The following is a 24669-nucleotide window of genomic DNA, read 5'->3' as shown; positions in this document are numbered from 1 at the left end:
AAAAGCTATTGGACAATAAAAACCCCTCTCCTTTTAGAGGTGGGGTAAAGCAAAGTTTAATAGCTGAATTCAAACATCTTGAGTCAGATTTGTTTCTAGTTTCTTTTGTCTCTGATACACCACTTCTGCAGCTAATCTTTGTATCCAAGCAGAGCAGGTATTTGCCTTTTCCCCCCCTCTCTTTTTGCTCCCTCTGTATTTCTGATGTTGCTTAGAGAGAATGTCTCTGTGCTTTTGAGGCCAGTGTATCCTTTAGACTGGCTCCATCAGTGCCCTCCTTTCCATGAATTATGTGGGTGTTAAGAGGTCAGTCAAATCAGGACATTGTGATGCTTATGAAATACCAATCAAGTGTGGACCACTGGGCAGGTTTATTGTCTCTTCCAAGACTCTGCTCTTTTTTCAGCTGGAATTATGTCATCGAGCAGTTTAGCATAACTGAAGGGCTGCAAATGTTATACATTGTTGTTGTGACTAAAAAGGAATTCCTGACAGTTCATTAAGCCCTGCCCTTCGTTTGGCATCGTGAAAAGCTGCTTGCTGAAGTCAACTCTCGCAGATAACCATAGGTACCTCTGTGGGACATACTGAAACCAAACAAAACGCACTATTGCTAATTTAATGGTATTTTTTCAGATGTAAAATTGTGCATATTTCATACTTGATGGAGTGGAATTGCATACTAATTAATGTGACACTTCAGCATATGGTCTTCTCAATATTCACTTATGTCCACACAGATTTTTAACAAACAAACCAGATTTTATTAACAAATATACTCTTAAAAAGGTTTCTTTATTAAGTGACTGTGTCACCACTGTTCAGTAGGATTTTCAGTGCTTATTTTGTGTTGCTTGTATGTGCTCCTAGTTAGAGAAATGGTCTGGTGGAGTTGCGTGCTCTATTGCTTTCAAGCTCTGCAAAGTGATCTGGTTCCTGTAGCCATTCTTTTTTGTGGCAGAAGCTTTTATAGCAAGACACAGCAAAGGAATGACTTAAAATATACAGCATGACATAGATTTTACAACTGCTCTGCCTTTCAACTGTTGAAGATTCTGTAATTTCTCAGTATAGTCTCAGTATATTCTTTGATACTGTGATAGAATCCACTGTGGATATCTTACTAAAAACTGTAACCATGGGCACTGAAATTTATCAAGAAACATCTTCATTGCTCAGAAGAAGCCAGGCTTCACTTTGTTGTGTTTTTTGATAATTAGCAACCCTGGTCCTTACTGGAAATATGGATGAAGAGCTCAAATTAATGAATAACACTGAAACATTTATTTTTTTTCCTTTATTGCAGGAGCAGTTACCAGACTTGCACAGCCATTTCTTAGATCTCAATTTGGAAGCTCACATGTATGCATCCCAGTGGTTTCTCACTCTTTTTACTGCCAAGTTTCCACTCTGCATGGTCTTCCACATCATTGACTTACTACTTTGTGAGGTAAAAAAGTATTGAATCAGAAATTCCTTCCTTCACTCCATCAGTTTTTCTTATTGTTTTATTTCATTTTGTTGAAGTCCTTGGCTGCTTCATTATAAAATGTGTGTAGTCATGTAGAAACCATGGTTATATGGAACAGTGAAACACTGGTTTGGTTTTAGAACTGTGGATTGCCTCATTTTTTTGCTGAGGGGTCTAATAGGGACTATCCGATGCACACACCTGTTTTTCATTTAATTTGTTAAATGATTATTCAGAGTTAGGAATTGTAATTTCTTGAAGACACCTAGGAAGGAAAGCTCTCCAAGTGGCTTGACTCAGAGTGCCCACAGACAGAAATGGTGGTGCATGTTGGCCTGATTTTAAACAAAGAGTGAGAAGGGCCAAACACAACTGAAGGAATCTCCTTCCTTTTGGGTTTTTTCCCTGCTGTTCCAAATAGGAATGCACTCTTCCACATACAAAATGGTGTGTCTCTGTGCTGTAGATATAGGTACATTTTCTTTTAAAAGCCAGTCAGAATAGGTTGATAATCTAGAATATTTCTTTTGGTAAAATACCAGTCCTTCCTTCTGTAAATGGGAAGTCAGAGTGTCCATGGCATTACACCTGCTTTTAAACCTGTTACTAGTTTCCTCTCCAGTTTCAAGGGGTCACAAACATGAAAATAAATAGATAAAATATTTGGTAATTTTAAATTGTGAGGGTTTCACGAGTATGAAACACTGTTGACTCCAGTTCGTTTTTGAATTTTTTATTGTGAAGTATTTTCTCTGAGCATCTTCAGCCTTGCTGCACATGCCTTGGTAGGATTTAGTCCTTGAGACTATTTCTTATTCTGCATATTGGCGCTCAGTTATCAAAGCAAGGTAGGGTAACATTGGCAATGTTTATCTCAGTGTGTCTGAAGCAATTGGGGTGGAAAAGAAGGTGAAATCCAAGGAGAATCCAAGGTGAAATCCAAGGAGAAAGGAAGAGAGTGCAACATTAGAACATGCTAGGGAAAGGGAAACTTGTCAGTGTTTGTGGAGGGTAATCACACACAGCTAAAGGAGCCTCTTTTACTACAGCTAAAAATAAACCAGAAAGAGTAAGAAAATTTATTTCAAGTGAGACAATACATGCAGACATCTTGAGAAAGAGTGGGACAATGAGGAGACAATGTCCTGAGGCACCAGTGTGGGCTATCAGAAAAATGCTCCTAAGATTCAGGAGTCAACCACTCTCAAGTAACAGGCAGGTCTGAGAATTTGTGGGAATGGCATAGATTAAAGTCATATTAAAATAAAAATCTAGTTGGCCCTCATTGTAGACAGCAAGTCAGTTCTGTAGGCAGAGCCAGGAAAAAGCCATTCCTTGACAGAGGACTGAAGTGTGTCCAGTCACCCTCTAGAAGGAGTTATGGGGGAAGTCAAAACATATTTTTTTCTGCATTAAATTGTTCCTTACTTTATCTCTGAAGAACCAGCATGCTGGTAATTCTGGCAACTGGAAAGAGAAAAAACAGTGGCAGCTGCTAACACTGAAACACATTCTGCAGAAAAAAATCCCCAGAAAAGCAAGAAGCCTTTGAAGTGAATTGTCTTAAGTTTTTAAAAATAAGCTTCCAGCCTTTTCCTTAATTTGTCATAGATACAGATGAATTTTAAATACCCTTCAAGTTCCTGACTTGTGCTTTCTCCACATCCTTGCCCTGTCTGTGGTTACAAAATGTTCACATTCTTTGCAACTCTTATAGGAAAGAAAAAATTAGGGGAAGAAAGCCATTTAAAACCATTGCTGCTAACTAATAATTTTAAGGGAGCCTCTCTGGTTGCCTTGAAACTATGTGAATTCTGGGTGAACAATTTGTGTCTTGGAATAGCTGATCTCTAGAGGCCCTTTCCAACCCCAACCATCCAGTGATTCCATGTCAAGCCAGAGTTTTTGTATTGGCTTAGATTTTTGATTTTTGATTGTGGCTGGAGGAGTGAAATCAATCCTTACAGATACTCAGCTTTCAACCCAGAGAAGAGAAATACCTGCTGGAAGTGCTGCAATTTCCCAGCTAACCAGGGAGGCACATTTCCTTCCCCTGCCTGCACATGGAACAGTGGCACAAGCTGAGGATGGAACTCCTGGGCAGAAGCATCACGATGAAAAAGGAGCTGAAGTGACAATTTAAGTAATTAAGTTTTATGGAGGATTTTTTTAAATCCCATCAAAGTGAGTGTCACTACAGTCAAGGTCTTCTCATCAATCTCAGATGAAATACTGCTTCAGAGCAGTTTTATGTAAACTTGCACAAATTTGGGATTTGCCATGGCTTCTGTATGACTGAATTACTTTATTCTCTTGTCCTCTTAGCACCTTTTTTTTTTTTCTAAAGTTGTGACCAGACTGAGAAGATGTGAATAAACCCTCCAAATTACTTCAATTTCCAGTGGTCTTAGAATATTACCTGAGTAGTTCTGGGGTAGAATCTGTCACCCATCTCCATGCAGAAATGAAATATATTGGAATTCTTTTTCTTCCCTGTGACAGAAGCTTGAAGAGAATTTTGGGCTTCAGGCAGGTACACCACCAGAGTGCTGTGGTACATCTTATAAGGCTCAGCTGCTTGTAATAAACACACAAACCTATTGATCCAGGTGAAAGTTTTAATGTGATTACAGCAAACTGTGTGGGTTGGAGCCTGGACATCTTTCTACAAGGTTCCTTTTAGCTGCCTGTTGCAGCTGTTTAATTTGTCTTTTCCCCTTTGCTATTTCTGTTTGCACTGAAGAACATTTTTGTTGATGAAAAGCAGAGTTGTATTTGGACTTGTCAGTCTAATCTGTCAATATGACATGATGTTATTGAACATTTCGCAAGCCTGCTCTGTTTTGCTGTCTCTTTTTGTTCTATTTTAAATTATTTATTTAAAGTCATGCTCAGAAATAGCAATTCATCTAGGTAAAGCTCTTGTCACTCAGAGCTGTCCTCAGTGCAACAGCTGCTACAGAATATCAAACAGTTGAGATTTCAGTTCATTTTGTGTTTTAAACGAAAATATTTGTTTTAAAAACATTAAATAAATGACCTTCAGTAGGCATTTAGAAGGGTAAAACAACCCAAACCAATTGGCAGATAATCTGTAAGCGTTTTCAAAATTGCAATGATTTTTTTTTCTGCTTAAAAAAGAAAATTCTTTAACCTTTTGTGATATATGCAAAACTAAAGGAGGTGCAGAGCTCAAGCTGTCATTCCATTATTAGCTGAGAATTTTGAAACACTATGGGTAACCTCCATTTTAGGTTGATCTGGCTATTTTTGTGTGCAATTTTGGGGGATAAAAAATACTTAAGGATAGTACTTCTCTCCTTTTAGGCAATATGCAAAAACCTCTCCTGTACACTGCCCTTCCTGGGCTGGCACAGATAATTGTTTATTTTAGTGTTATAATACATAATTTGACTATGCAATTTGGCTACTAAGCTGCCATTCTGACTGGATCATGACTGGATACAAAGGGATGCACCCGATTATCAGTTTTGAATATGAAATTATTTAATGTTTACTAATATAGCTAATAGCAAAGAAGGGAAAGTGACTTTCACAGGACCACAAAGAAGGGGGAATTGAAAGCTAGGATGCCATCACTCCTTGGCCTTTATTTATCAACTGTTGCTTTCAGGATATTGTGTAAAATATTTTTTATAATCGATTTTGAGAAATTGTCTGTTATAAGGAAGGCTGATTGGTATCTTTAAAAATCATTTAAAATGTGAACAACACGGTGCTGCTAACTGATAGCTAAAATGTGGCACCACATTGTGGAGATACTGTTATTGGGAGCACTCCTTCCTAATGAAGCAAAACCAGAGCAGAATCACAAGTATTGGTGCTGAGGATTTGATTTGTGTCTTGTGTGTGTCTTGCTGGGGATGGATGTGCCAGGAAACGCCGTCTGGTACCGCTCAGGGCTGGCCGGCACCGCGCTCGTGCTGACTGAGGAGGAGGGACCATAACAGCCTGCTATTTCTGATCTGTCACTGTCACAGGCTTCTGTGATGCCTTCAACAGAGTTGAGAAAGAACAGATTAACATTTCAATTTATTAAACTTCCTCAGGAATTGAGTCAAGAACAAGCCCACTTCCTCTGTAAATCTGCACTGAGATGAAATGTGAATTAAATAGAAGATTGTGCACAGTTGTTTATCTTTTGTGGATCTATAGGGAAAGAAAATTGAACTTTTTGGACTTACTTATCTACATTTGTTAACCCTTCCACTTATGAATATTCTAAGAACTCTTACAAAACAGAAGAATGGACTTTAAGCTGGGCTTAAATTCTGAGTCAGCATAGCTCTGCGCTGGAGCTGTCGGTGTTGTTTCAGTACTATTTACCAGAGTGAAGCCAGTGTCACACATGTTACTTGGAAAAGGTCAGGAGCCGTCCGTTTGTTTTCCTTTTAGGGATACAGGCAAATAAATGCTGGCATTTAGACTGTGTCCTTCCTCCTGCCCAATCCCTTTGCATCAGGCCTGCTGGAGAGCTGAGTCTTGCTGAAGTCCTTATCAGCCACTGCTCTTTCATGTAAAGAGACTGGAAAGTATTTCTTTCACAGACTGCTATAATTAGCTTTTAATTAATTTAGAAGAAGGAGAATAGGTTTTCTCAGACTCCAGATGTATGACTAGAATTTGAATGTGGATGTCCAGTGGTAATGCTGGCTTGCTGCATTCCAGGATCTGTTGACATGTCAACCACCATGATCATTTCTGTTGCAGAACTGGGAGATGTGCAATGGAGACAACCTCAGGTTTACTAGACCCGGCTGTTTGGCTTTGATGTAGTTAGATGAGTTATTAAACCCAAAGGAATTTTAGCCTAATTCATGGGATGATCTACAGCTGTAATCTACTGGGGGCGGGTTCAGCACTAGAACAGAAATTAACACAGAAAGAAAGAAGGGTGTAGGATTTGATTGTGTGTGTGCTGCATGAGGAACTTTACTTAAAGCTTTTGGATGTGTGTGTTAAAAACATTCTGATTATAATGATAAACAGTTATAAGTTCTTTTCAAAGTGAAGGTTACAAGTAGTATAAGGTGTTTGTATGTAAAATTCAGTCAACAGCAGAAAGGCTGGAAGTGTGTAGTATCATGGTCTGTATTGCCATGGGGACTGGGGACACAAAATGTTCTAACAGAATTTATAATAATTCAGGCTTGGACCAAGGAGAAGAGTGTTTTAATAGGGAACAGAATCTGAGAGGTTCTGGGAGAGGGTTTAGCATAACCCTTGACTCAAGGATGTCCAGCTGTTCCTGTGAACATCCATAATTTATGTATCTTCCAGTCATGGCTGCTGCTTGTTCATCCCCAAAATAACAAGGCTGATGATAAATGCTCAGCACGAGCAAAGGAAAAACAGTCTCACAACAGTCTGCAATCCAAGATAACTTATGTGAACAGAAGGTACCTTTTGGGTGATGTTGATAAATTTTGTGGTCCTAAATGTTAGGGCTGCTTCTGAGAAATATTCTAAGATCTGGGTGAAAAAGGATGAGTGACTGGTTTGAATGACCTCGTTGAGGCCTTAGAGGGGTGACACATCTTCACTATGTCTCTAAATTACTTTCCCCATTGCTCATGAAATATTTTAGCCACCTGCTAGTTGATGTTCACTTGGTTGTTTTTTTCTAGGAATACAGTAAATTTCCATAATGCTTACTTAACACTAGTGCCATCTGCTGTATTGGAATAGTAGCATATCCTAAACAGTCTTGGCAAGATTCAAAAACACTTTAGAAATAACTGAAGGAAAGTATCATAAATGAGAGAGTGATATTCCATGAGCAAATCCAGGAAGCTGAGCTAATTTGGGAAGTGTTTTTAAAGAAGAGGGTAGTGCAGTCTGCCTATGCTGAAACACTTTCCATTGCTTTGTGCTTGGAATCTGGGGCTGTTACGAATTTTCTGAATATGTAACATCAAAATGTGAACTTTGCCTTTGGCTCATCATTGGAAAGGGAAGACCAATGTCAGGGCTCAGGCAAGGGGCAGGGCTGGGTTGTGGCAGGGAAGGGGAGAGGATGAGGAATAACACTGGGAAGAAGATCAGAGGGAGTGCAGGGGGGCAGATGGTTATTTAGCGTGGGCATGGATTTTTCTTTGTGGTGTGTGAGCACAGGTAGAGGGGGAACAGGCACAACTCTCTGTCAAGAGATGTTCTGAAGCCCTCGCCTTGTCTGCTCTCATGAAAACTGGGATCTGGAAGATTCCTTCTCCTTGAGCACATCTAACAGCCATTCCCTGTTTCCATCCCAGAGCTGGAGGACCTGTGTTAAATGAAGAGATGAGACCTCTTCTTCCCTCCTTGTGTGTGATAACACCCCTGGTGCCCAGTGTGGATTTCGGCCCCCTTCTTTGTCTCTGTATTAATCAGTTTTGAAAAAGGGACACAAATGTCTAAAACCCTTGCAATTTAAAGCTTTGCAAACCAGAAAAGTAGAGTTAGTGTATGGCTTGGTTGAAAAATGCTGCTAGCCCATAAGCAGCTGCTGGTGAATTAGGAATGTATCACTGCAGAAATACCTCATGCAAGGGAGCAGTTTGATATGTGGAAAAGACTTAAAATTCTGTGGCTGTAATTTTTATTCTTTGCAAACTGTCACAGAAGGTGGAGAGGAAAAAATGTTAATCTCACAGCAGCCTCTACCTTCATTCAGCCACAGCAACATCTCAGCAGCAAATGACATGAAAACCACCCAAAACATGTAAATATTCACTTCTAAATCCTATTTATTTCTATTAAAAGCAACCAAACAAACAAAATTTCATGTGAAATCATACTAATACAGGTTCATGGTTGCCTGGTATTTATTGTGTGTTGTTTTATGCTGCAAAATACAGGAAAGTGACACAAATCAATACAGAATCCCCTGGTGCTGTTTCTGCCATCTCCCTGGTACCTGCTTCTATAATAGCTCAATCAACTGGTTTTAATTGGCTGTATGCATTTTTAATGGAATTGTAGGATCGGGGGGAGATTTCTGTGTTTGCTCCCTCCCCGTGTGGTAGCATTTCAGGCAATGTGTATGGAGTCACTGGGGGAAGCCCAGTCTGAGAACTCCACTGTATTCACACATAGCAGTAAGATCTCTTTGTAATTTGCTTCTTGTTTGATCTTTTCCTGTATCTGTTGTTTACACAAAACCTTCTAATTCTTGTTGTGCCTTATTTGAACAGGAGTTTTAACCATTTTTTCCTTTAGTCATCTTGTCATTGAGCTAGAATAAATGTACAAGCTACACAAACAGCCTAAAAGATGTTAATTAACGTGCATGTCCCTGCAGAGCATGTTCCAAGGCTGCCCCGCTTACAAAGGGAGCTTGGAGCTTCAGACCATATATTCATCTTGTCAACAAAACAAAGATGTTTGTGACATTCCTAAAGTTTATTGTGTGTTCTCAACATATAAGAGTTGCCAAGTAATTGTTTTGCTGGAACCCATCCAAAACATAAATAGAATTTTAATTCTCCTTTAGAGTCTGTAACCCCAATTACCCTCTGCAGCTCCCTTGAAAAACTGTGCAACTGAACACATAATTATGAAACACTTTGGAATTATGAAGCAATGTCAAGTTAACTTCTGTTGAATAGCTAGTCTCTCTTTAAAGAAAGGAAAATTCAGTTATTAGAAAGCTGGAAGAGGTTCATGTCATGTGGGGCTTGAGACTTCTGAGCCCTTAAGGAGGTGCTTATTTGACTCTTGGATCTGTCTTTTTACCTGGTGCTGAACTTTAGAAATATTTTATCAGTACCTTCACTGTTTCCTTTTACATGTCATGCATATCTAGGGGGAAAAAAACACAGATAAGGACATTGAGGATGAATTAAATTTCCTTAAAAAAAAAAAAAAAAAGATACTTCCTTTTGTTGGTGAAGATGGTTCCAAGGGTATTACTGTGTAACCAGAGGAAGCTCTGTCAGTGGGTCTGGGTTGGAGAGGGAGAGATGCTAATATTGAATATAGCCTGTTTTCTCCTGAGGCTTCTACCATTAAACAGAAGCTTTAAAACAGAAGAGAAATTCTAAAGTCATCCCCAGTGCAAATGTTGTCCAGATACTCACAATTAAATTGTTTATCCTCACTCAGCTCTGTGCTTGGCTGTTGAATTTTGCTCATAACAAATATTGGTTTGCTGCCCCTTGACTTCCTTTTTTCTGGCCTCTGGGCAGATTTGCTGGGTCAGATGAATAAATCTGCCTCCTCCCTTCAGCAGGAAGCCACAGGCAGCCTTTCTGTCACAGAGGTCTCACTGAATGCAAACTGGGTCCCACAGAATAGCATCTTTACCAGTCTCAGTTTGTTCTTTGTTCCCAGCCTAATTTTCAGGCCTTTTCAAAAGTCATTTTGTTTCAGAGTGCAGAGGGACTCAAAGGGAGGGCTCCTCAAAGAGGCTTCTATCTGCAGAAGGGATCTTGGCTTTGGAGGGAGTTAAGGAACTGGGAAAATCTCTCACTAGACTAGACTAGAGTTAACATCTTAAGATTTTCATTTTCTTTCAGCCAGTCTGAATTTCAGTGCACATGAGTAATTTAATTTTTTACAGTCTCATGGGAGAGTTTAACTAGTTTGCCCATGAGAACACTACCTCCAGTGGTGGTTGGAAATTACAGGGGTTTTGACATGAAATTCAAAGAAGCAGATGTTTCTGTGAATCACAGTCTTTATGAATTCAGTGGGGACTTCCTGGATGGTGAGTGTTCATCCCAGTACCAGTAGGTATGAAGGGCTCTTCTGCTAAATGATGCTCTTTCTTCTGGAGTAAGTGTTCCTGTAAAGCAGAGCTTGTCTGTAAAGCAGAGGATGGTCAGTGTGGCAGTCAGCAGGATAAGGGGGTTGGGGTACAAACTCCTACATTCTCCCTTCCCCTTCCCTTCCCCTTTCATTTCTCTGACTTGGGCTTGTTTCTTCTCGAAAACTCCTGGGTTTCATGAGCTCTCTTAAAGTTCTCTAGGCCTCTACACAAGCTTCAGAGGGTCCTTAAATAACACCTGATTCTGTGATAGGACATGATGATGAGCCCCTCACCATTCCTGTGCTCTTACAAGTTCTTGTTTATAAGTGTGTAATTTTACTTTTGACTGTTCTGTATTTTAAAAAGTGTTAAGGAAATTCTGAACAATTTTTACACATGCAAATCTTTTAAATCTCAAGATGAGATCTGCATGGTATTATAGTGTCTTGGTTTGAAAGAGGCAGGCAAAAAAAATATCCCAAAAAACCAAAAAGACCCACTCCAGATATGGGCTATAAACCATCCCCAAGACATACAGCATTTATTTCAAAATGCCTAGTTAAGCATATGACCTTTGGTTTTAAAAAGTAATTATCAAAAGCTCATTTCATATGGGCTCCCTTCTCTTTCCCCCTCATGGATGATTTGTATGTACTTCCATGTTTCCATTATCACATTGCTGGAGGGGTATTGCTACCAATGATTTATATGTCTGGTGCACTTTGGTATTTTTGGTCTTTCTTCTAAAATAGCTGAAGAAGCTTAAGCTGAAGCTTATAAATCACTGTGTGGTAAATTAAGTAAGGTTTTAAATAAGAGACTGTGGCAAAATGAGCTGAGCCTTCTTTTTCATAATCATCCTCATTAAACTTGGCTGTGGAAGAAGAGTCTTGCATGAATTAGGACAAATAACTGCAGCAGGCAGATCAGGGGTTATTGAGTGTGCTGTTCAAACAGGGGGTGAGGTTTTTTTCACTGCTTTGAAATCTGGAGCATCCACCTCCAGTCCAGCCAGCTGTTGGCTCTATTGGCCCTGCAAGTCCCCACTGGGCAGCAGGAAACTGCAGCAATGCTGCCTCAGCTCTAAAATGCTGCACCGATTCAGGACTTCCCTCTGCCTTGGAGGAAGGAGGAGGCTGCAGGTGTTTTTCTGGTGCTGAGAGTAGCAGAATGCCGCTCAGGACAGTTGGATAAGGATATTTTAAGTCCTTTCATGTTCTGATTTTAGGGTGCTTGAGCCTTGAGCAAGTGACCTCAAGTAACAGGAGCAGGTCTGTGAGCTGCCCCTTGCCTGGTGGGGCTTCAGAAAGAGATGGGGATTCTCAAGGCAGGTAGAAACCTAATTCTGCTGCAATTGCTGTCCATGAGAAGAGTGATGGTATAAGAGGAGTACCAGGAGAGAGTTTTGTTCATTTGAATTCAGGAACAGCTTTAGTTTCAGGCAGATCAGGAAAAAATGTTGAGAAAATAAATGAGAACTGGTGTACATTTCTTTATGCTTATGCCAGAAAATGCCCAGAGCACTAATTCCTCAGTAGTCCAAGTATTAGACATAGCAGTCTTACTCATATAACAAAATCTGATCAGTTTGTTAAGAATAAAATGCAGTGTTTGTGATAGATTGTTGATATTCCTCTCATTTACAGAGAGTGTGTTTGTCTGTCCTTTCTTCTAGGAAGTAAAAGTTGTGAATGGCATAACTGTGTGGAATTAACTGTTGACTTCAGATTAACATTTGAAATAAAGCTGAAAGTGCTATGAACTTACATTACTACTGCTGGAGCTCTGGTATTATCAATGTCATGACTGAAAGTCACAACTGGGCTTCTATTTTTTCTACATTTCTCAATTAAAAAGAAGCACATAAAGCCAAACAGCTAGAAATAATTGTTATCCTAATTGGAAGAAGGGTTTCCTAGTGATGAAGCAATATTTAGTCCTGCTGCAATTGTGACCTCTAGTGGGAAAAACCAGTTTGTTATCACTGATAATACAGTGAACTGCAATATTCATTATGTCTGATGTTGCAGCATTTCCAGGACTCATTAACGGTACAATCCCTTCAAGGCACCCTACTATCTACGTTAAAAATACAATTTATTCCCAAGAAAGCTTCTGTAAAGTCCCAGCATGTTTTTATAAAAGCTACTTTTTATAGACACATGGTCTTGGGCTTTCAGGAAGAGGATTGGAAGCACATTCAATTGCAGAAGCAGAAATTGCTTGGAGAACGTTTCCTTGTCACAAGTCTTGTTGTTATCCTACAACAATAAAATGTAATTGCAGTATTACTTGTGTGCAAATCTGTTGAGATGTTTCTAGATACCAGCTCTGGGAGCCATTGTTAGAAAAGATTTATCATGCCATTAAACAAGGCAAGAAGATTTGGAAAATATAATCGAGGAAAACAGACTGAACACGAAGTACATGGCACAGCAAATGAGAACTGCATATGGTATTTTTCATGTTTGGATGAAGACAAAGTTATTTATAATCTAAAATTATCAACATATGTAGGCTGCAGAATTCCTTTAATCTTCAAATAAATGCCTATTGTCCCTGTATTTCTCACTGAATGCATTTCTCTACATTTGTATTCCCAGCTTTTGCAAACCAGCAAGCAACTACTGGACACAGGCAGCAGCTTGTTTAGCCTTGAAATAGTTTTGACTTTTGGCTAAACACAGTAAAAAAAGATGTCTTGTGTACCTGTGGGGTTATCTTTGTTATATTTTGGGGGTTTTTTACAGTTTGAGTATGCAAGATTGTGCCGGATAAATCATAGCTAAGCTTGTTTCTTGACAAAAATCTATCACCTAGAATATTTATTGCATTTTGCTGATGCCAATATCCTGCACTGTTCATGAAAGCCAGCATTGCCAGGTGCTGAAACAGAGGCAGGGACAGCCTGGCACATCCACAGCACTGTCACTGAAGTTTCCCAAAGCCCCAAAGAGCTGAGATCTTCCCCACGAGGGACTTTGGAAACTGCCTTGGGGCTTCAATGAGGAACTTCCAAGTGTAGCAGGAAAAAGGAAGTGTTCCCCGGGACTTACAGCATTGAGTTTTGATGCCACATAATGGTAAGCATGAAAAGAGGTTTGTATGCTGGGAGTGATTGAAGTCTCTTTCTTCTTATTTTCAGGGTATGAACATAATCTTCCATGTGGCTTTGGCTCTTTTAAAGGTAAGTAATTTTTTTAATTTATTTGTTTTATTAAACTAAAAAAAGACTGATTATCTTAATATCATGTCTAGAGGAACAACAATAATCAGACCTCTGGAGAAGTGAATGAAGGAGAAATATCAATTTGGGTAGAGGTGTCTTCAAAATTGTACTTATGATAGACATGTTGCTATTAAACTTAATAATATCATAAAACTTGTGAAACAAGGGATGCAGTCTAAAGATTTAAATATCTCATGTAATTACTGTTAAGAAAATAATTCAGATTAATTTCACAGCATATCTATTTTGTGTCTGGGTTCTTCTGTATAAAATGTGATTGACTGGTATCAAATGTATTTGTGATACTGAGGGAGGAATAGAAATCTTCTCTGATATGGAGAACTTCTGTCTTTGGCCACAAAGACATAAAAAAATTTCCTAACCAAGTAAACCTGTAGGTAAAGCACTGGGTGCAGTGAGATGAGCTCTGAGTTAACTTACACTGACCTCCACAAGTTGGCTCTGGTTCAAATCCAGCCCACATGCAAGCACATAGTATGGAATTTGGAATTCTGAAATTTGACAGGGTAGAACTGTCACTCTGAACACACCACCCCATAATGGGGATACAGACTGGAAGCACTGCACTGTTGCTGGTCCTCCAGTGGGATTTCTTTGTCATTTTCCTAGAAAGAGCAAACAGCTGCTGATTGAGTTACTCAGCAATGAGTATTTCTTAGAGATCCAGCTTCTATGGCACAAAATCCTATGGCATAAGTGCTCCACACCAGGAATATACCTCCATGTGCTGCTGTGAACAGAGCAATTTGAAATTTTCAAACATGTATATTTTCACAGAACCACAGCATCTCCTGAAATGGGAGAGACCCAAAGGATCACTGAGTCCAACTTGAGGGCGGGTGACTTCAGTGAAATACTGCAGTGTAGGCAGGAGACAGAAAATAACCTGTGTTTTACACAGCTGATGTGGAAAATGGGGTTGTGGCTCTCTACTTTAGTGCTTGTATTTAATGAAGACTCCTGTGAACAGGAAGTTGGTTTAATACATCTTTGCAGGCAAATGCTCCTCCACAAACCGAAATTTGTAAAAAGGAGGGAGGGAAATGTGTGCTCTTTTCTTCCCGTTTTATGGTTTATTTGCAACTGTGGGGGCTTGTTAATACTCCATTTTCCAAGGCCAGTGTGAATAATGGGAAATCTGGTAGGTTATGGCATGCTAGTGAGGAAGGGAGAGGAAGAACCCAGCCCACAGCCAGCAGGTTTGCTGCTGTCATGGTGGGAACAGGTTCTGGGAAGAGGCAGAGGTACCAACTTAGGGATCTTAAAGCTAAAGAAGAAAAGGAAGAGAACTTGCACAGAGCTGCAGGTGGCTGACAGGGTTTTCAGGGAAGGAGAACTGAGTTCAATTTAATTATGAAGAATGGCTATGGGGCCACCTGCTTTACATTTCCTGCTGCTGTGAGAGGGAAGGGTTGAACCAAGGTTAGCAGCAGAACAAGTGTTTAGAAAATGTAACTTTGGAAGGAATTCATGGGTGTCATACAGCAAATAAGGAATTTGTTTCCTGCTGAATAATTAGCCCAGTTTCTTTTAACTACAAGTGTTCAATCTTTTCATTTTGTCTATACCCCATGACATGCTGCTTCTCCAGTTAAATGTTTCTATTTGGATATTCCAGAGGAAAATTCAATAATGTGATTTGTCACTCTTATTTCTAACTATTTTCTAAGTTTAAGAGTTGGGTTTAATTCTGCTTGTGGCAGTTGCAGTTCTTCTTGCATGTGTATGCTGTAGCTGCCTGTTCTAGCAGGAATAGACACTAAATAAATGGTAAAGGAGGTTTTATCCTGAGAAAGTATTTCTGTAGTGCAGCCAAACAAAGAAAATTGAGGTAAGAAAGATAAGACTCTAAGTCAGAAACAGCTAAGAGCACAGTTCCACAGTGGCATGGAGATGGAGCTGGTGCTTACATACAATTTAATTAGCATTCTACTTTGCTTTCAGCAAGAATTGCTCTTCTGTTAGGGAAGAAAATAGTTAAGAACTGAAGTAAGTTTTTTCCTATTCAAATGTGTTCATCATCTCTCCTAATCATTAGGAGCAAACTGGTTTAGTGTGATGCTCTTCTCAAGTTATAGGGCCCAAATATGCTGCAGAAAAACTGCTTTTAAAACTGTTTCAAAGCTCTTGTCTGTCTCTGATTCTGGAGTGAATGAAAACAACTCCCAAGGATTTGTTGTTTATTAAAACAGAGCAATTATTATCTCATCCACAACCTCTTGGATTATTTTAAATTTGGATGAGGGAATCTTTCATCAGTGGAGCCTTTCTTGTGTAAATGCCATTTTCCTTGCTTCTAGTGAAGTGTGTGCATCCAAATCCCTCACTAAACAGCAATGGAAGAGGAGCTTTTATCTGGAACTCTCCTGCACTCAGGGCTGTGTCTCACAGTTCCAGCTGCTGGTGCTCACAGGGAATGCTGTTAGTTTGGAAATGACAGTGCTACTTCTGTGACCAATTGCCTGAGACATTTTGGTGCAGTCATCCTCAGAAAATAAACATTTGAGACACGCAGGAATCCTTCCTCTTCCCTTCTCCCACATCCTGAGTATGCTTGCAGCAATGAACAGCTAGAGGATTAAAGCTCTTTAGCTGTGAAAGCCATAGCCTGGGCATTAATCTGATTTCTTATCAAAGGAAAACATGGAGTTCTGTTCTGTAGCATCCAAATGTTGTGCTCCACGGCCTGCTCAGGGTCCCCAGCTGGTGGCACTGTCTCACACTGGGAGTCATTGCCTTGCATCATGTAGGACTGCATCTGAATTACCCTTCAGGATCCTGAGCTGCTGGAAATCCTAACTCCTCACCTCTCATTTTCTGAGCAGTGGAAAATGCAGTGAAGCAATGGCATGTGAATAGAATCCCAGTGTGGAAAAAAAACAGCATAAAAAATCTGTGGTTTAAAACAACCCAAAACCCAGCATTGATGCTTTCATTTTAAAAATCCCAATTAAGATGATTACTGAGAATGACAGAGGAAAATACACCCTTCCAGTGCCAGCACACTTCCTAATCCCATATGTCATCAGCTAGTTTGTTTCTTTGCTGGAAATTAAAAGCATTATATCCTCACATATGCTAAAAAAATGAAATAAATTGTAAGCTTCTTTTCTATTTTAGTATTTCACAGAATCATAGAATGTCCTGAGCTGGAAGGGACCCCCAAGAACCATCAAAGCCCAGCCCCTGGCCCTGCCCAGACACCCCAACACCCCCACCCTGTGCATCCCTGGGAGCGTTGTCCAAACCCTCCTGGAGCTCTGGCAGCCTTGGGGCCGTACCCATTCCCTGGGCAGCCTGGGCAGTGCCCAGCACCCTCTGGGGAAGAGCCTTTCCCTGATCTCCAGCCTGACCCTGCCCTGATCCAGCTGCAGCTGTTCTCTTGGGGCCTGTCCCTGGTAACCCAAGGGATTTCACTGATTAATTCTTAAATCTTGTTTATGATCTTAGAACTTGGCAAAACTAGCAGCTAAAGGCAAACTTTATTTTGGCATTAGCAAACTGAGGCAAGAATTAAAGTACATGATTGTGTAGAATTCAGGCTCTAGATTCACTACTGTTGTGGCTGCTAATTCCTAAAAAGGCAGGGAAGAGCACATGGTCACTGGAAATGTAAGAATGAACCAAAGGCTTTAAAAATAGGTGCAAGTCCAAACCGTTCATTTTTAGAGTTCATCTCCTCACAGAATGTGTGATCCACAACACTTAAGCTCAGCATTTGGCTTATTGAGTTTTAATCTTTGTGACTGTTAAAAAATGTGTTGCTTAATGCTAGAGGAAGGAAGGTTTATAATACTGAAAAGAAAATGGGTAGAAAAGAGTGAGAATTGTTTTTGTTACTGCTTGTGTTTTCCAGCCAGTGCTTTGTTATCTTGCAGAGATTTACTCTGGTCCCTATAATATCTTAAACCCAGTACTTTTCTTCATCATTCCTTGAATTCAGGTCAAGGTGAGCAGCATTTCTAATGGGCTTGTGAGTTCTGACACTCCTCCTCTCTGCATGTGATCAGGAATGATATCTGAGTATTACACAAACAGGAGAGTTGTGTTTCTTGGTTATTTCTGCTGGCACCTTTCAGTCTCAAAGCCCTTTGTGTCACTCAGTGTCCCAGACATCAGGGAGCACTATCCCAGTTACAATGGCAGGGATGGCAGATGTAGATTCTAAAAGAAAATGTGTCAAAAATACCTTTATTACCTGTATTTCATTCTGTATCTGGACTGAAAAGGACCTCCTGGGCTGAAGAACTGTTTCTCTGCTCTACTGTGCCATTATGTGACACAGCATCTGTTTCAGAACCTGCACCAGCAGCTTTCAGAATTGCTGCTGGAAAGCCATTTGTCTTAGTCCTGACTGGATTTATTACTGATCATTTTACCCTCAGCTACTCTTACATCAGCATTGTTCTTCAACTTAAACAGTTCCCTTCCAGCACCACTCCCACTTGCTTTTACCACCTTGAAGTGTTTCTAGATACCATTCACATTGTTTGTTAAATAACCCAGTATTCTCAGTGTTGTTGACCTCCAGTGCATCTTAGCCACTCCCTTCTGCATCACCTCCAGAGGTGACTGGATCTTTACAGAGGTCACATCATGTTGTCTGTATTCATGTTGTATTTTCTTATTTCTAAAGAATCTATTTGCTCTGATACCTCTGAGGACTGTCTTGTGCTCTTACGTTGGTGTGAAATACTATTCCTGACTAACCAAAGGGTTCAAAAAGAAGACTGACAGCAGAGAAAGTGACATGAAATTTGTTGACCTGAATGTTATTAGCAGCAGTGAACCCTGACTTAGATATTAATGACTCCTATTATATCATGTGTTGGTAATTTCTAGATGTTGGAAAGAGAAGATGGTGTTTTCAGGATTACATACAGTTCTGACTGAAACCATTATTTTTATTATACTTATTTTAATAATTATTAAATATTTTATTAATATTAATTTTTATTAAATATTTATATTAAAATAAATTTTATAATTATTATTTTAATATAATTTAAATACAATGTGTCTATCTCATGTTCCTAGCAAATGTTATCATACTTTGGGAAAATATTTTCTCCACATATGTAATTGAGAAGTGAATGAAAACATACTAATTGTTATTCCACGCCAGACTCATACCAGCTTGTCTACCCCAGTGTCTCATTGCCAGCAGCAGATATGTGGGAAAGACTTCTAAGAACAGGACAACACAACTCTTTTCTTTTGCCTCTGGCAATTTATGTCTTGAAAACTCTTGAGAAAAAAGTGGTTTCTCATGTTTAATAATTCTGCATGGATTGTTATTTCATGGCTTTTTTTTGTTGGCTTTTTGAACACATGTGAGTAGCCCCAGAGATTTTCTTAGTTTAATGATTATTTTGTCTGCTTTGGACCCTGTGACTTTACACGTGAGGTTCCTGTGTCAGGCAGGCATTTTGGACATTTGGTATCTCTTGACTTTCTCCACAACACTTTATAAGTCCACATTGTCACCATTGGACACGAAATGAGTATACAGAAGCTTGGTGAGTTTAAGAGAGAAAAAGAGGTATTTTTATTTCTGACCTTGTAATATACAGAATTCTAAAAGTGATAGTGGGTTGGAGGATGAAATTGCCACCTCTCCAACTACACTGATTAACAGTTTATCAATTCTTTCTTCTTACAAAGAAGAATGTAAAACAATCATTTACATGAACTGTGCGTGACAACTCCAGTAGAAATATGTAAACATTATCAGAAGGCTGAAGAAGCTTTATGAGAACTTCAAAACTTTCAAAAGAACTATAAAAGAAAACACTTTTAAAGATTAGGGCAACACTACATATCCCTCATCACTTCCTGTTTTCCAGGCTTAAAAATCATAGCCTCTTCTTATCTCCTCATTTGGAGGCTTCTGATTCTCTCTAAATATTTCTCCATCTCTGTTATCCCTTTTTTGAAAAGGCAGGATTAGCATGGTGAAGGATATCAGAGAAGAATCTCACATGAAGTTACACTGAAGAATAATGGTGTTCTCTGGTTAGATCTCTGCTCTTTCCCTGGTAGTTCCCACCATTTGATGCATTCTGTTGACCTCCACTGTGCACTGATCTGATATTTTCATAGGACTCTCCACAGTGATCCATTTCTGAGTAGCAATTGTCAGCTCACAGTCTATCATTTATGTGGAAAATTGATGCTGTTCTCCATATGCATCAATTTAGATTTATGTACATTTACTTTCCTTGGCTGTTCTACTGCCCAGTCACTCAGTCTTTTATGGCTCTTCTGCAGTTCTTTATTGTAACCCCTGTCTTTAAATCCCTGAATAATTTGAGAGCACCTGCAGACACTGTCATCTCATCCTTCACCCTCTTCCCAAGCTGTTTAAGAACCAACCAGCATGGATCAGTGCTGGAACCAGCAGGAAATCAGCTGGTTTAATGTGTTCTCTCTGTATATAATGATCAAGATGTAGCCTTTGCTAAATCCAGATTACACAGCTGTAATTAGCCCCGAAGAACAGAAAGGGTAAAGTAATTTCTGATAAGAGGTAAAGTTGTTACTGTGGCCATGATATCATTCATGTGGATGTTCAGAGCTGTTCTGGTGCTGAATGTCTTATCCTTTTACAGGAGTAGACTTCAAATATAACTTTTTCTTTTTTCTTCCCATCTCTAATCTATTTGGCGTTTCAAAGTCAGTCATCTTTGCCACTAAAATACAGAGATTTCATATTTTAAAATACAGAGATTTATAAAGGACTGCCCATCAAGATCCTTGGTATCTTGGTACAGAATATAGATTATTTCAAGTAATATTCTGTATGGTTTTGTCTACTATGAGACTATTTTGGCATTAATTTCTTCTGAGTTCAGTTGTGTAAGTCTGAGCAGCAGTTCAGGTCTGAACTGCATCAGATCTGTGTGAGTGAGCAGGCATGTCATGGATAGGAAGGCCAGAAACAGAATTTACCTGCACCTGAAGACCAGAGAGTCCATGAGATGGAAGTCAAAGCATGAGTAATGTGTGTTCATCCTCAGACATCTTAGTTACCACCTTAGTTATTGCCTCTTGGGTCATTTTTAGGCTTTAAATTCACTTCAGTCAGGCCCTTCTGAAGAATTTGGGACAGTAATCCAATAGCTTACATGAAGGAAAAAGTCACAATTCCTGGTCAGACACGGATAAAAATAAGCAATGTGCTCAGTGAGGATATGGAAATAAATAAGAATGGTAGGAAGTATAAAAATCTGAATAACAGTTCACTTTTACACGGTGTGAAAGGAGTTGCTGAAAAACATGGTACAATGGATTTCATTTGATAAAATTAAGAAGGTTTTGTGGTCAAGCCTTGGAAGTTTTTATATTTGAAACCTCTTAAAAAATTCCAGGCCTGATGTATAAAATATAATGATGGTAGTGGACTACATCTTTTGAGAAAGTAATCCTGCAGGTAATTTTCCTCATTCCTAAAAATTTGCACTTCATTTATAACCTGAATTCATCTGGTTTTCTCCTCTAACTGTTAGATCCCATTACAAATTTTTAGACTTCCAGACTTTATTTTAATCATCAGTTAATTCCATTTTTCATAGGCCCAGAACTTAACCAAGATGAACCAAACCTGAATTTCTGTGAGGATCAGAGCTATTAGCTGATTGAAGTCTGACTCACACAACAAAGACTTAAAGGCTTTTGACACTGCTGGTGCTCTGAATTCCCCATCCTATTGCCTGTTTAGCCCTTGGATGACTGGTGACTGTGCCTGGTCAGTTCTGTAACTTCCTTCCCAGCACCCACACTTACAGAGCTCTTACTTCTTCCTTCTTAACGTCTTAAGCAAGGTTTTCATACACATAGAGCAGTAGAACCTGATGTTTCTAGAATATCACGCTTACCAGCATGTGTTTAAAATAGAATTCAGACACAGGCAAAGCCGCCTCCTTTCCTTTAAACCCTACAAACCTGCAGTCTGGTGTGTAACCTGTGGTGGGTTGGGCACCTGTGTGCAGAGTCACAGGCTGAAAAATAAACCTGAATCTCTGGAACTGCGTGCAGATGGAGCCTGGAAAGAATGGGAGAGTTCTCATCCTGCCCACAGCCTTGAACTGGAATGAAATGTGTGCTGGTTGTGGCTTCTTTGTCCTGAAGAGAGTCGTGGCTCCTGTGCACAAGGCCCTCAGTGAACACCTTCATCTCAGCCTGGCAGAATTGCAGTGGCCTTTGCAGATTTTCATGTGCAGAACACTGGTTTGCAACCTGGGGGATTTAAATCAGCTTGCGGAGCACCATCTGTGCTACGAGCCTGTTCACTACTGCACATCTGCAGGGCTTCAGCTGAGTCAATCCTGGGTCATCATCCTTGGGGCCTCAGTGGCATCTTCTGGTGCCTTTGACCTCTGACTTCTGCTTTAACGCTTTCCCCAGTTCCTTCATGTGTCACCTCAAGCCAGCAACTTCAAGTATCACTCCCTATTGCCCTATATACAAAAATACAGATTCTTTGTATAATTATACCTCAGTTCAATTTTCACTCGATGATTTCCATATTTTAGCTACTCATTAACATGTTTATTATTTTAAATCAGTGACCCCATCCTACGGATATTTACTTTCTATTAGTATTTGAGGTAAATATGTTTTTTCTTGATACGTTAGGAAAATTATTTTTAGAGTTTAAATATACAGTTACAGAAGCGTTTTGCATTGATGTGGTTTAGAGCTTCTCGCAGTATTTGAAATTAGGAGCTTTATGTCAGAAATGTGGAACGTTTCTGTCTGTTGCAGTTGGAAGCGGGTGTTGTTCTGTTACATACCCCATTTTATGATGAGGGAGCATAACGACATGCTTGCTGAAGGCAGAGCTGTGAGAGGGAGCTGCAGCTGCTGGGCTGCCTTAGCAGATGGGGAGGGACGCGGGCTGTGTCCTGCACGGGGACGTGGCCGGGCCACTCCAGGTGTGACATCCCTGCGTCCTCCTCACCGGCGGGCAGCACTGTTCTCGAATCCGTTCCAACGCGTGTGCTGACATCATTCCCTCTCTGCCCATCGCCTCCAGATTTAGAAACGCCTCCCGGGAGCTCCGCGCTGGCATGACGGTGTTTAAATGGTTCGGTTTCACCCAGCACCAGCTGCGCAGACGGGCTGTGCCTTCCCCGGCTCCCCGACAGCCTGGCCCCTCTCCGGTCGCCATTGGCGAGGGGAAGGGTGCCCTGCCCCACCTACACCGTGTCTGTTTCATCACTCCGAAGCAGACTGCATGTACAAGTCATTCTATCGGCTGGGAGGCCGATCCCTCCCCGCTGCGGAGCGTAAATGTGCTGCAAGCCGGGATTGACCAGCCAAAGCCCAGCAGCGGGCCCATGGAGGGTGGCAGGGTGGGAGCCCGGCTGTCCGTGCTCACCATTGGTTTCTTATTACGGCATTCTCCCGCTGAGAGGCTCCCGGTGCCCAGGCACCCCCTCCTCCTCCTCCTCTTTCCCCTCCTCCTGCTCCCAGCCCCCCTCTCCCACCCGTTCGTGTCTGATGCTGAGCGAGCGGGGATTGCAATGAGCTCATCCTTTTCTCCGAGCCGCCTCTCGAGTGCCCGGGCTCCGCTGCCCTGCGTGCCGCCGCTCCCGGCTCCCGCACACCCGCGCTGAGCCCGCGCAGCTCGCCCCGGCTCTGCTCCCAGCCCAGCTTCCCCGTGCTCCTTCGCTGCCATTTTCCTGCTTTTTATGTGCATTTTTAGATCCATGGTTTCTCGGGTTGGTTTTTCGCATCTCCTTCGGACTCCTGCTGAGCCAGCACGGTGGATCGTATTTTTCCTTGATTCTTAGCAAAGATGCTTTTCTCCTCCTGAGAGGCTAAAGGGGCGTTGCTGGAGCAGCCATCCAAACCCATTCCAGAGACTGGAGGCTGGCTCTCCTAATCTCGCACTTTTGGAAATTGCCGTTCATAAAGCCTGTTCTTCTCACTCTGGATTCTTACTACTTATTGCTCATGGAAGAAGGGGTACCTTGCAAAAGCCCGGCTGCCAAGCTCACCCCACCTGCCAAGAAGTCCCAGGACATGCACGACGAGAGGAGCAAGCTGGTGAATGAATACGCGTGTCGGGTGCTGGAACTTCTGGGCATGGGGCATCGCCTCTTTGTGCCTCGGCTGCTTGCGGTGAGATCACCTTTTCATGAAATTAATTCCTTGGGAATTTGCCATTCTCCCTCCCAGCCATGCCTCTGCCCCCAGGAGGGATGAGAGGGCTCTTGTTTTTTCCTCTCAGCTCCTCATAATCCATCTCCTAAGCACCGAGTCCTTTCTGCTGTTAGCTCAGCAAGGCTGGACACTAGTCCTGCTAATGGGGACCAGTGCCACTCCTTAACTAGCTTGAAGGATCATCAGCCAGGGCTGAATCATAAAAAACCATCTTTCCTAAATCCTTGAGTGCTTTTGTTCGCAGTCCTGTAATGATTCCAGATAAGCAGTGTGCCCAGTCACCTTCTAGGTACTGACGCAAAGTGCGTTAATGGTCAGCATTTCAGATTTTACACTTTGCACATCATAGGTTGGCTTTAAAGACTCATCATGTAAAAATCAGGCTGTGTTGATGCATTTTGGCTTTCAGCTGTTTCTGTATTTGGTTTTGGAAATGCAGTTGACAGTATGTAAAAAAGTTGAAAATGCCTGTGTAGAATGATCTGGGAAATTAATTGTTAAGGGTGTTTTCATCCATCATGGCAAATGCTGTCTGTGTGGGGGGTGCCTGCAGTTGGTGTGCCATGTTATGGCACAGAGAACATGCTTTTATCAGTTCTGCCGCTGTACAAAGCAGCCCCAAACCCATAAAAGAGTGTCAAATCTGGGAGTCAGTGCCTAGTCCTGGCTGAGTCTGCTCAGGGTGTTGTAACCACGCCTGGCTGCAGCTGTGTCCATGGCCTGGCACACCAGAATGACATTTCTGTGTGATCTACGGGAAGACAGTCCTTTCCTGATCCCCCTCATTTCCTAGGGCGCCTTTCCTTTATTTCCATACCCATATTGTGGTTATATACAGTGACCTGTGTATTTTGTCATCCTGCTGAACCCATCTTGGTGCTCCTCAGGATTCACAGGAATCCATGTGCTCTGTGTGTTACAACCTGTTCAGTGGTACAAACAGCGTGGGTGGTTGGAACACTGTGTCCCTGCTCTGGGAGATACCAAATGAAAATCAAAAATTCACATTGCTACAGTGCAGCTGGATTT

General features: G+C 41.0%; 1 protein-coding gene across 6 annotated transcripts in view; it reads left to right on the top strand.

The window, feature by feature from the left end:
* The window catches only part of RABGAP1L (RAB GTPase activating protein 1 like), a 224425-nt gene that overhangs the window by 132215 nt on the left and 67541 nt on the right, over positions 1-24669 (top strand). For 5 of the 6 annotated variants that reach the window (XM_068199461.1, XM_068199460.1, XM_068199462.1 and 2 more), the window contains 2 exons: positions 1307-1450; positions 13366-13407. In XM_068199461.1, the coding sequence (XP_068055562.1) occupies positions 1307-1450; positions 13366-13407 (186 nt within the window). Of the gene's footprint in view, positions 1-1306; positions 1451-13365; positions 13408-23157; positions 23599-24669 lie in introns of those variants that run through there. The other variant, XM_068199465.1, reaches the window with a different exon arrangement.

The sequence above is a fragment of the Anomalospiza imberbis genome, chromosome 9, assembly GCF_031753505.1.
Source record: "Anomalospiza imberbis isolate Cuckoo-Finch-1a 21T00152 chromosome 9, ASM3175350v1, whole genome shotgun sequence".
NCBI classification, from domain to species: Eukaryota; Metazoa; Chordata; class Aves; order Passeriformes; family Viduidae; genus Anomalospiza; species Anomalospiza imberbis.
The sequence above is the reverse complement of the archived record's forward strand: the minus strand, read 5'-3'. Positions and strand labels throughout refer to the sequence as shown.